This window comes from Oncorhynchus mykiss, chromosome 32, assembly GCF_013265735.2.
Source record: "Oncorhynchus mykiss isolate Arlee chromosome 32, USDA_OmykA_1.1, whole genome shotgun sequence".
NCBI classification, from domain to species: domain Eukaryota; kingdom Metazoa; phylum Chordata; class Actinopteri; order Salmoniformes; family Salmonidae; genus Oncorhynchus; species Oncorhynchus mykiss.
The window spans coordinates 31,093,880-31,106,987 of NC_050572.1; the positions used below are offsets into that span (position 1 = coordinate 31,093,880).

At 41.1% G+C, this 13,108-nt stretch overlaps 1 protein-coding gene across 1 annotated transcript; it reads left to right on the forward strand.

Moving 5' to 3' along the window:
• Positions 1 to 3,671: 3,671 nt before the first annotated feature.
• LOC110488270 (protein S100-A13) lies at positions 3,672 to 9,981 on the forward strand. The gene is made up of 3 exons (XM_036970975.1): positions 3,672 to 3,833; positions 6,045 to 6,176; positions 9,104 to 9,981. The coding sequence occupies exons 1-3, from the start codon at positions 3,822 to 3,824 to the stop codon at positions 9,269 to 9,271; spliced, it is 312 nt and encodes a 103-aa protein (XP_036826870.1). The 5' UTR covers positions 3,672 to 3,821; the 3' UTR covers positions 9,272 to 9,981.
• The last annotated feature ends 3,127 nt before the right edge of the window (positions 9,982 to 13,108 follow it).

The following is a 13,108-nucleotide window of genomic DNA, read 5'->3' on the forward strand; positions in this document are numbered from 1 at the left end:
ACATTTGCTAGCAGAATGGAGGGAAGAGGGGGTTTATTCGATCGCCTACAAAGTCTCAGAAGGCACCCTCTGGCCCCTTTTTCTCCACCTCATCTTCACACAAATCACGGGGATCTGGGCCTGTTCCCGAGAAAGCAGTATATCATTTGCGTCATGCTCAACAGACTCATTAAAGGAAAAATAAAATATTCTGCCAGTTTCGTGGTGAGTAATCGCAGTCCTGATGTCCAGAAGTTATTTTCGGTTATAAGAGACGGTAGCGGCAACATTATGTACAAAATAAGTACATGCAAACAACACAAATAAACAAAGACAATAGGTTGGGGACACGTAAAACGTCAGCCTTCTTCTCCGGCGCCATTGTTACAAAAACATATATGGATATGAGTAATTGTGTTTGTCTTTTATGAAGTAGCTCCTATAAGTTATTTAGTCATGCTGTACTCTCGTTCATTAATGGGGAGTTTTTCATCTAAAAAAAAATGATAGATCATTTGATCATTAATGCCTAATTTGTCTATTGTTTAAAATAGTAGGTACATTGTAGCGTGGAGGCCACCCCTTAGTCTCCTGAACAGTGCCATTTCAACATAGGCCTAAACGTCTCAGCAATGAGACATCGTACCAGAGACATTGACAGATACCTCAGTTAGGGCTTGCCAGCCCTGTCAAACACACTTGATCCTGTGGCTTTACAAATTTGGGCGTGGTGTTTGTTTTTCTGGAAGACAGCGAGGAGGAGTGGCGAGAGAGCAGGACATCGAAAGCTCTGAAGGCAGGACACACCCTTCTCCCCAGGGAAACCAGTCGCTACTGAGCCCGCATGTGAAACTAAACAGCTGCGCATTCTAGAGACACATTAAGCGTTTTACTGTGGTCTTCGATTATGACATTAATTTGTTTTTTACAAGCATACAGTATATCACAAAAGTGAGTACACCCCTCACATTTTTGTAAATATTTGAGTATCTCTTTTCATGTGACAACACTGAAGAAATGACACTTTGCTACAATATAAAGTAGTGAGTGTACAGCTTGTATAACAGTGTAAATTTGCTGTCCCCTCAAAATAACTCAACACACAGCCATTGATGTCTAAACCGCTGGCAACAAAAGTGAGTACACCCCTAGGTGAAAATGTAAAAATTGGGCCCAAAGTGTCAATATTTTGTGTGGCCACCATCATTTTCCAGCACTGCCTTAACCCTCTTGGGCATGGAGTTCACCAGAGCATCACAGGTTGCCACTGGAGTCCTCTTCCACTCCTCCATGACGACATCACGGAGCTGGTGGATGTTAGAGACCTTGCACTCCTCCACCTGCCGTTTGAGGATGCCCCACAGATGCTCAATAGGGTTTAGGTCTGGAGACATGCTTGGCCAGTCCATCACCTTTACCCTCAGCTTCTTTAGCAAGGCAGTGGTCGTCTTGGAGGTGTGTTTGGGGTCGTTATCATGTTGGAATACTGCCCTGCGGCCCAGTCTCCGAATGGAGGGAATCATGCTCTGCTTCAGTATGTCACAGTACATGTTGGCATTCATGGTTCCCTAAATGAACTATAGCTCCCCAGTGCCGGCAGCACTCATGCAGCCCCAGACCATGACACTCCCACCACCATGCTTGACTGTAGGCAAGACACACTTGTCTTTGTACTCCTCACCTGGTTGCCGCCACACACGCTTGACACCATCTGAACCAAATACATGTATATTGGTCTCATCAGACCACAGGACATGGTTCCAGTAATCCATGTCCTTAGTCTGCTTGTCTTCAGCAAACTGTTTGTGGGCTTTCTTGTGCATCATCTTTAGAAGAGGCTTCCTTCTGGGACGACAGCTATGCAGACCAATTTGATGCAGTGTACGGCGTATGGTCTGAGCACTGACAGGCTGACCCCCCACCCCTTCAACCTCTGCAGCAATGCTGGCAGCACACATACGTCTATTTCCCAAAGACAACCTCTGGATATGACGCTGAGCACGTGCACTCAACTTCTTTGGTCGACCATGGCGAGGCCTGTTCTGAGTGGAACCTGTCCAGTTGAACCGCTGTATGGTCTTGGCCACCGTGCTGCAGCTCAGTTTCAGGGTCTTGGCAATCTTCTTTTAGCCCAGGCCATCTTTATGTAGAGCAACAATTCTTTTTTTCAGATCCTCAGAGAGTTCTTTGCCATGAGGTGCCATGTTGAACTTCCAGGGACCAGTCAGTATGAGGGGGTGTGAGAGCGATGACACCAAATTTAACACAACTGCTCCCCATTCACACCTGAGACCTTGTAACACTAACGAGTCACATGACACCGGGGAGGGAAAATGGCTAATTGGGCCCAATTTGGACAATTTCACCTAGGGGTGTACTCACTTTTGTAGCCAGCGCTTTAGACATTAATGGCTGTGTGTTGAGTTATTTTGAGGGGACAGAAAATTTACACTGTTATACAAGCTGTACACTCACTACTTTACATTGTAGCAAAGTGTCATTTCTTCAGTGTTGTCACATGAAAAGATATACTCAAATATTTACAAAAATGTGAGGGGTGTACTCACTTTTGTGATATACTGTATGTTTAACAGAGGTGGGTGGTAGTGCGAAGCAACGGGTTTGGACCCGACTGTGCAGATCCAGTATCTAGGCTAGATTTAGGCCTGTCAAAACAGCCAATCTGGTCTCATAACATTTCATATAATTCTGTATGTAAATCCAAGACAAATCATTTAGGATGATACATACAGTATGTTATGTTTCGCATGGTATATATTAATTCCTGGATGATATGTTACGAATTACAATTTTGTTTTTCCGTTAAGTAACCTTGTGTCTTATGTAACGATACCAAAAGTAACATATCATGGTAATTTGTGTGTCCCGGATTTGCTTTACCTATGTTACGTATGGTCAATGAGACCAGGCTGCAACAGCCCATTTCTTTGTGGTAGCATAATAAAGGATCTGGTTGACTGGTTTTCATGTAAACACCCCAATAGGCCTATAACAATTTATGGACAGAAACAGTTTTATCGAGTCCCATGTCTCCCCACCACTCTGTTAATACTTACAAGAATGTTGTCGTGCCTGTTCATTGCGCACACATCACTTTTTAGTTCGCCAGCACGTCCTTATCAACCTCTGATAACTTTGTAAAAATGAATGCAGGCCAAATGGCAATTGGAATGGACAATGACAAACGACTTAAATTATAAACAACCTCGGCAAAAAAGCCTACCCATAAGGACCGTCCATGTATGCATGGTTCATAAAAGTTTCTTACAATAGGCCTATTGAGAAATGTATTATTTTGGGAGGATATTCAAAGCTTTACAGACACTGCATGAAATAGGTAGGCTTATACGAGGGGTTCAAAAAAATGCAACAATAAAGATGAAGAATTCCAGTGTAAACTTGCAGACTGTTTCAACTTTTGCTAAATGTTTCCAGATGTTGATGGAAGCACTCCCAGGCTCCTCTTGAATAGCCTATATATTTTAAATGCACAACTGTGTAGGCTACTCTCTGCAAAACTTCTAAATTAAAGAGAACTTTGCAATAAAAATAAGGGTGGTAGGCCTATATGACTGCCTCGTGAAGTTTACAGTACCAATGCATCGGGTTACACTGAGCGCACTGTACTTTCCCATAGCATTCTCTGACTGACACGGAAGGTGGAATCAAGTTGCATTTTTTTCTTTTCTTGAGTGGGATCATTTAGGAATCTTGCCAATATGTGACAGAAGCAATTGAACGCTGAGCGAGAAAAGTAGCAATTGCTGAACATCGCAGAGAGAAAACTTTACTTTGAAAAAGGACAGCACAAAACGATCCAAATGGCTGAACAGGTAGGCCTACTATACAATTTTAAAATCATACCTTTGGTTTCTTTTTCTGTATTTATTTATATATGTGTGTACAGTATGTATGTGTATATACACAGTGTGTATGTATGTATGTATGTATGTATATTATTTTACTGCTCTAGGGATACAATTATTGTTTGGATAACCTTATTTACTACTATGTATTGATTTTTACCATACATTTTTTCACTCTTGATGTGATGTGCAATGTAGAGAACACCGGAAGAAGAATTATCGTTTCACAGTGAATTATTGTAATGTTTGTTTATGTGTCAATTAATCCCATTAGGGATGGGTTGCCAACTGGTGATTTGACATTCAAATAATCAGCACTTGTCAAAACGTTGCAGTTGAAGAGATGGTGGCTTATCTCGTCCTAGAAGCAAGGAATGGAGTTGTTGCATTCTTTTGGTGATAACTTCCCCCAACTTCTACGCATCATTCTGAATACCGTTGGAAGTGGCACAAGATGTAGTTTAACCAAAATTCCATTGACATATTATGCTATCCAATTTATGTCATGTCACAGTCCATGAGATCGTATTAAGTCCTATAGGTGTTTGCATATAGCCAACTTTGCATGCACTCTTGCCAGCTTAACGTGAGTTTACCACAAATCATTTCAATGCACTGATCAGTGTGCATGCTGGACAGCAGCAAAGAATGTGGACAATAACAAATGAATCTAGGCCATATGCTGTTGAGGGAGCAAGGAGCAATTCTCAATTGTGTCTATAGACAGACCATGTGTGGAAATGGAAAGCACGGGGAGGCAATCAGTCCCTTCTTATTCCGTCCCCATGGCCTATGCCACAGAGACCTTCTTTGGAGATTAGTGAGGGATGACAGCTAGACGAACAGACAGACAGACGGACGGACTGACACAACGCCCCAGTTTTTTCCTCGAGGCCCCCATTATTAGCCAGATAGTGATCATTTGGTGTGAAAAACAAAAGTTAGACAGGCCCAATGGGTAAAAAAATGTAACAGCCCATCTGGCATTTGCCCGAAATTCCAGATGGCCACTCCACTCCTGGCACACCCTGAAAATAAACAGTCAGGGGTTGAGCTGTCATACTGTAGCTACCCCAACCTGCAGGTATTTCAAGTACCTTCTACATGTAGACAAGTTGTCTCAATTTGCCTTCCAATAGTCTCGTTACTTAAGCTTCTCCTCCCGACCCACCTACAGATGCTCACATTTCAATAGCATATTCAAATATCTATTTGAATAGGGGTGAGTGACATAGCAAAGTCCCTGAACAGTTATTTAATGTTAGTGAGTTTGGATATAAATAAAAAGTAGTATGAACAAAAAACCCAACAGTTACAATAGATTGGGTGTTTGGTTCTTGGTTTAAAGAGAGTATGGAATGATGTCCTTCACAATAACCAACATAACAAGTCTGTGTGACACAGTTTCATATTCCACTGCCAAACATAAGGTCTACTTTTCAAACAGGTCATTTGTAACCTGGAAGTATAACTAACTGTATAACTGTACTTTTCACTCAGCATATTATTTCTCACATTTTTTTCTTTAAAACTCTGTCATCCTATGTCACCCATGAGCATACTGTTAGTTGTTTTGTGGCTTATTAGGTTTATAGCACAATATTAACTATTCAACATTGACAAAAACGACACAGAGTTGGTTAGTGCGTGATTTGTGCGGAGAAGAATGCTGCAGTGTTGTTCGATGTTGTTGAGATGAAGAAATTCAAGGACAGGGTTAAACATCAAGAGTGGTATCTTTGCGTGGGGTTCAAACACGCGGAGGCATGGAAGATATGCACTTGAGGACGGATGTGAGTGTCTGACATTTTTGGGGTATTTCTGACTGAAGCAAGTGGAGGTCGGTACACTTTGGCACCACAGGAGGTTGGTGGCACCTTAATTGGGGAGGATGGGTTCATGGTAATGGCTTGAGCAGAATCTGAGGAAAAATGTCAAACATATGGTTTCTATGTGTTTGATGCCATTCCATTCGCTCTGTTCTAGTCATTATTATGAGTCATTATTATTAGCAGCCTCCACTGTTTGACACACACCTGGGGAGTCTGTCTGATGAATATGTTAACTTTCTTTCTTTCTTATCTATTATAATAATAAACTTTAAAAGGACACTTTTCTTATTGTTATATTATTTGAACCCCCCACCCTAACACGTTTATTTCTCCTCCTCTGGCGCAGCACTCCGACCTGGAAAAGGCCATCAACACTTTGGTCACAAAGTTCCATGCCGCTGCGGCCAATAAAGGTCCCACGCTCCAAACCAAAGAGTTCAAAGACCTCCTCGCCTCCCAGTTGCCCAACTTAGTCAAGGTACATAAGCAGCAACTGTCGGCTCCATTGCCCTCGCCCTCCTCGGCCACACCTGCCATTGATTCTACCAGTAGGGCGTGACTCTGACTCTTACTACCCCCCCCCCCCCCCCCACACTCAACCACACACATACAGTACACGCCACATCCTATGACTCCCAAACAAACACTCAGGAAAAGCCTGCAGGCGTTGGTTGCCAGGCTGGATGCAAAATAAACTTGGCTGTAATCTACTTGGCACTCAGTAACCAATTGAGTTTTAAACATGTTAGCACATATCATGAGCACCTACGCTGAATTGTAAACTATCTGGATGTCCATGGTTTAAAGGCCCAGTGCAGCCTATTTTCTCTCAATATCAAATCATTTCTGGGTAACAATTAAGTACTTTACTGTTATGTTTTTCAATTAAAATGGGCAAAAAGACACAAAAATAATTGAATTAGGACTGTCTGGGAGTGGTCTGAGTGAGGGGCCTAATTGGACGAGCCTAATGAGAGGGATATATAACCTGAAAACAAGATTTTATTGGCAGAGAGGTTTAAAACTCTTTGTTATTCGTCTATTACCTTATACCGCCTGGTGATAACACCAGGCAGGCCAAAACTCCATCCCACCAAAACAGGCAGAAATTTCAGCCAGTCTTTATAAACAGCTCTTCCCAATTTCACAGTATTATTCCAACCTCATAGTGTGCAAATATACACTGAGTGTACAAAACATGAACACTTGCTCTTTCCATGACATAGACTGATCAGTCGAATCCAGGTGAAACCTGTGATCCCTTATTGATGTAACTTGTTAAATCCACTTCAATCAGTGTAGATGAAGGGGAGGAGACAGGCTAAAGAAGGATTTTAAAGCCTTGAGACAATTGAGACATGTATTGTGTATGTGTGTCATGGGCATCCTCATTGTGTCAAGAACTGCAACGCTGCTGGGTTTTTCACGCTCAACAGTTTCCCATATGTATCAAGAATGGTCCTCTACCCAAAGGAATCAGGCCAACTTCACACAACTTTGGGAAGCACTGGAATCAACATAGGCCAGCATCACAGTGGAACACTTTCGACACCTTATAGAGTACATGCCCCGACGAATTGAGGCGGTTCTGAGAGCAAAAGAGGGGGGGGGTGCAACTCAATATTAGGCAGGTGTTCTCAGTGTATATAAAACAAGGGCACTGGCCCTTTAAAGTTAAACGTCTCGCTAGGAACTGAATCTGACACATGCTTTATTTGAAACATTAAAAAGTCCAAAGTATCTTCATTTTGGAACTCGCTGCTTAGTTGTCTGAGGCCTAAGGCAGTTTTCCAGGACGAGTCTGAATCTGCCAGTGGTTGACAAAGATAGCTATGCTTCTGAAAAACAGGAAAAGGTCCGTTCAAATATATAAACAAGTGATGAAGGTTTAAGGTTGTTCTCTCATCTGGAGGAGGATTAAAAGTTCTAACAGAGAAGTAAATAACAGTTTTCCTTATGAACTGAACAGAACAACTGTAGGCCTAATTGTAATATGACTCCTTGCACCAAGTCGACTTCATCCACCACTTGACAATCAAGTAGAGTATTTCTGCTACACAATAGTTAGCCACAACAGCTAGGACATACAGTGCATTCAGGTTGAGTGGCCAAAGAGGTCTATTTTCATGTCATCCATCAAATGTAAACGACTGGAGTTTGCTAAACAGTTTTGGCACTTGGATTAGAACCGGTGCCATGTTCAGATGACATCATAATAGAGCTCTTTGGCCACGCACACCAGTGGTGGGTTTGGCGTCGAAAGGTTGTATAAGCAGAAAATCAGTGTTGGAAAAAGTACTCAAAGGTCGTACTTGAGTAAAGTTTAAGATACCTTAATAGAAAATGACTCAAGTAAAAGTGAAAGTTGCCCAGAATAATACTTGAGTAAAAGTCTAAAAGTATTTGGTTTTATACATACTTTAGTATCAAAAGTAAATGTAATTGCAAAAATATACTTCAGTATACAAGAGTAAAAGTAAAAGTATACATAATTTCAAACTACTTATATTAAGCAAACCAGACGGCGCCATTTTTTTGTTTTTATTTTATTTACGGATAGCCAAGGGCACACTCCAACACAGACATTCATTTACAAACAAAGCATTTGTGTTTAGTCGGTCCGCCAGATAAGGGTCAGTAGGGATGACTAGGGATGTTCGCGTGACAAGTACGTGAATTGGACCATTTTCCTGTCAAAATGTAATGTGTACTTTGGGTGTCAGGAAAAATGTATGGAGTAAAAAGTACATTATTTTCTTTAGGAATGTAGTGAAGTAAAGTACAGATACCCCCAAAAAATACTTAAGTATTACTTTAAAGTATTTTTACTTAAGTACTTTACACCACTGCAGAAAATAACCCCATACCTATTGTAAAATATGGTGGTGATTCCTAGAAAAAGAGCCATGGATCTATAACCACTAGAGGGTAACAAAGCCTGAAACATATGACACAGTTGACAAAGTTCACACTTTGGCTGAATACCAAATCACTCCATTCCCCTCAACCCTCCATTTGAGCGTTCACCGACGCCTCCGCCAAATGCACATACTAATTGGAGGGAGAAAAATTTACATTTACTATGTTACGTCTGTCTACCCCTGAGTCCAGGTTGATACAGCTGCATACAGTACAGTTGAAGAGTGAACAATATTGGATTATGAAGTCAAACATAATTATTACGCTGAGGATATCACTAGTACTGTTGTGAATATAGCCTACCGAGTAATGAAGGCAACAATGTTATACTCTCAAAAGTGTAAAAGACTAATTGCTAACTTCCTGCTAACACATGTCTATGCATGATTACTTTATTTCTTATTACATGTCCATAAGTGCTTATTAAGTGTTAAATACAGTGCCTATATAATAAAGAGTTGTTTTTGTGCTCCCTCCCTCCCCCAGACTGGAGGCTCAGAGCAAGGCCTGGGCAAGATGATGAAACAGATGGGTGTGTCGGACGGTGAGGGAATCACCTTCAAGCACTTCTGGGGCTTGATCCAGTCACTGGCCACCACGCAGCATGACCTCATTAGTAAGAAAGTGTCCAAGAGCAGCTGTGTGCTCCTGTAAGGTCCATGCCTTCTGACGGTGGTGTGAGCCAGGGGGATCCAGACAGCCTCATAGTATCCCACCCAGTGTCAGTACCCCTTCTCACCGTACTGCTCCCATCCAACCCTGGACATTCACATAGTACTCACCCCTCCCACTACAGGCATTTTATTCCCCATACTAGGTAGTGCCAGCAGTGCTCATCTCCTTGATTTAACATCATCACATTTGTTTTTGGGGTTGACATGACGTGGAAACAATGTTGATTTTGCCCATTGGGGTGGAACTCTGGGCTATTCCTGTGGTACCTGACCTGTGGTATCCAGACATTGTGTGGTATTTTGGAACATTTTACTGCATACATGTGTTATTGCTGGGGTACAAATCCTGTGGTTTTGTATGGTAATTTTGTTTTGTTTTTATGTGGTAATTCAATGTTTTTTGTTTGTGGTTATTTGGTGTAACCACATGGTATGGTAATTGTTGTTGTAATGGTAAATTGTGTGGTAGCTGTATACCACAGGAATTCAGGTTTATGTGGTAATCGGGATCCTAGCTGTACCACAAGGTTTTTTATGGGATCTATATGGTCCTGTGGAACTTTTTGGTTAACAACTGGTCCTGTGGTAACTGAAACCTATTGACATACTATTAGTAAAAACACAATAAAAAGAAACATGACAGAAAGGAATGAATTACAATAACAATAAAGTACTTAACTCCTAAAATCATATAATTTATTATAATGTGTTTTTTCCCCAGCCAAGCAGTTGTTTTGGTTCAACGTTTGCTTCTGGCAGCTCCCCTCGAGGTCTTCACCTTCATCCCATGATGCAGAAGCATAAGAACAGAACTCAGAATACAAAAACAGTAATACTGACAGCTAAAGCTTCATAACAATAGCAAACACATTCACAAATTCTCAAATAAAAAATGTCAGTGTCTTCATAAATCACGAAAGATGTGCAAAACCATTAAATATACACCCAAACGTTGCACAGCGCCAGTTCTATGATGTTTTTCTCTCCGCCTTCCGGAAATACCTGTAATATTTTGTGACTGAATTGAAACATGTAAATGATCTATCTCCAAGTCTGATAACACATGATCTACAAGTCAGAATCTAATATTCATACATCTGAGCGGCACCTTCAGCATTCAAACGTTGTTAGAGCCAAGTGTAATACTGCATTGTAAATCAGACAAGGTCAAATCAGGCACTGTCCGGCATACAAAAAAAGGTAAGACATGCTGTAATTAGAAATGAGTGTAATTGGCTAATCTCTTCCTCTTCTCTGCAACTGCACACGTGTGAGATTGAGTGAGCGACAACTAAAGCAAGCAAGAGGAAATGAGGAGAAACTTTACATGACTCACCCAGAGGTAAGTGTCTCTTGAATCAGGACAAAAGGGATGGTCCACCACCCAAGGATGGTCCACACCCCCCCAGAACAGCCTCAATTTGTCAGGGCATGGCCTCTACCAGGTGTCGAAAGCGTTCCACTGGGATGCTGGCCCATGTTGACTCCAATGCTTCCTAGTGTTGTGCCAAGTTGACTGGATGTCCCTTGGGTGGTGGACCATTCTTGATACACATGGGAAACTGTTGAGCGTGAAAAAAACAGCAGCGTTGCAGTTCTTGACAACAAACCGGCACGTCTGGCATTTACTACCATACCCCGTTCAAAGGCACTTCAATCTTTTGTCTTGCTCATTCACCCTCTGAATGGAACATCTCAATTGTCTCAAGGCTTACAAATCCTTCTTTGACTTGTCTCCTCCCCTTCATCTAAACTGATTGAAGTGGATTTAAGTGACATCAATAAGCAATCAAAGCTTTCACCTGGATTCACCTGGTCAGTCTATGTCATGTTTGTACACTTAAGGTATATTTATTTTTTTAGGAAAAAAATGTTGGGAGTACAGATTATTGTATGGGACAATATGCAAAAGTTTTTGAGGAAGATCATTTGAAAAATGTAATGTTATCGAGTAAATGTATTCATTTGTTTATTTTCATTTTGATAAGAGATGAAAATGTAATGAATTGAAGATTATTTGTTGATGTAAACATTTAAATGTAAAGATTTTAAGGTTGTGTCATTAGATTTGAGGTGGGGTTGTGAGAAATTCTTGAGAAGAAAATGTGGTCCCCGCTGAAAAAGTTTGAATACCACTGCACTAGCGGAATCCATTCAGTCGATAAACACTGCCTTCAGAAGGTATTCACACCCCTTGACTTTTTCCACATTGTGTTGTGTTACAGCCTGAATTTTTAATTAATTACATTTAGATTTTGTGTCACTGGCCTACACGCAATACCCCATAATATCAAAGTGGAATTATGTTCTGAGATTATTATTTTTTTATTAATAAAAAATGTAAAGCTAAAATGTACTGGGTCAATAATTATTCAATCTCTTTGTCATTGCAAGCATAAATAAGTTCAGCAGTAAACATTTGCTTGACAAGTCACATAATACGTTGCATGGTTTTTTGAATGACTATCTAATCTCTCGTACAATTATCAGTTGAGCAGTGATGCTTGAAACAAAACGATCTCCAATGGAAGATCAGGATCAAGCAGATGAGGCAGGCAATGACCAACGAGGACTTGCACAAAGAGTTGCTTTCACATTGCAGCACTTCAACTAGATGAGATGCATTTAAATATGGGATGTATTCATTATTTTTGCTTTGATAATGTTTGTTCTGTACAAAATTCAAATAGTGTGCAGCAAAATTAAATGAGTGACTAAACCAAGGCTAGTTTAAAATGTTGTTTGGAGCCACCACTTTGCACAAGCCAAGAGGAGTGGTGGCTCCATCATGTTATTTTTTTTATTTAAAAAAATATATATATATTTTACCTTTATTTAACAAGGTAGGCTAGTTGAGAACAAGTTCTCATTTACAACTGCGACCTGGCCAAGACAAAGCAAAGTAGTGCGACACAAACAATAACCCAGAGTTACACATGGAATAAATAAGAGTACAGTCAATAACATAGAAAAAAAAGATTGTCTATTTACAGTGTGTGCCAATGGCGTGAGGAGGTAAGGCAATAAATAGGCCATAGTAACGAATTAATTACAATTTAGCAAATTAACACTGGAGTGATAGATGTGCAGATGATGATGTGCAAGTAAAAATACTGGTGTGCAAAAGAGCAGAAAAGTAAATAAAAACAATATGGGGATGAGGTAGTTAGATTGGATGGGCTATATACAGATGGGTTATGTACAGCAGCAGCGATCGGTTAGCTACTCAGATAGCTGATGTTTAAAGTTAGTGAGGGAAATATAAATCTCCAGCTTCAGCGATTTTTGCAATTCGTTCCAGTCATTGGCAGCAGAGAACTGGATGGAAAGGCGGCCAAAGGAGGTGTTGGCTTTGGTGATGACCAGTGAGATATACCTGCTGAAGCGCGTGCTACGGGTGGGTGTTGTTCTCGAGACCAGTGAGCTGAGATAAGGCGGAGCATTACCTAGCATAGACTTAAAGATGACCTGGAGCCAGTGGGTCTGGCGATGAATATGTAGCAAGGCCCAGCCGACTAGAGCATACAGGTCGCAGTGGTGGGTGGTATATGGGGCTTTGGTGACAAAACGGATGGCACTGTGATAGACTGCATCCAGTTTGCTGAGTAGAGTGTTGGAGGCTATTTTGTAAATGACATCGCCTAAGTTGAGGATCGGTAGGATAGTCAGTTTTACTAGGGTATGTTTGGCGGCGTGAGTGAAGGAGGCTATGTTGGGCGGGCGGGTGCGGGCAGCGAACGGTTGAAAAGCATTTAAGAGCAGTTGGAGTCCATGGAAGGAGTGTTGTATTGCATTGAAGCCTTTTTGGAGGTTTGTT

Bases quoted from the DNA above. Each gene is read 5' to 3' on its own strand.
- LOC110488270 (XM_036970975.1), top strand. The intron at 6,177-9,103 runs GTACATAAGCAG...TCCCTCCCCCAG, and splicing joins AGTTGCCCAACTTAGTCAAG to ACTGGAGGCTCAGAGCAAGG.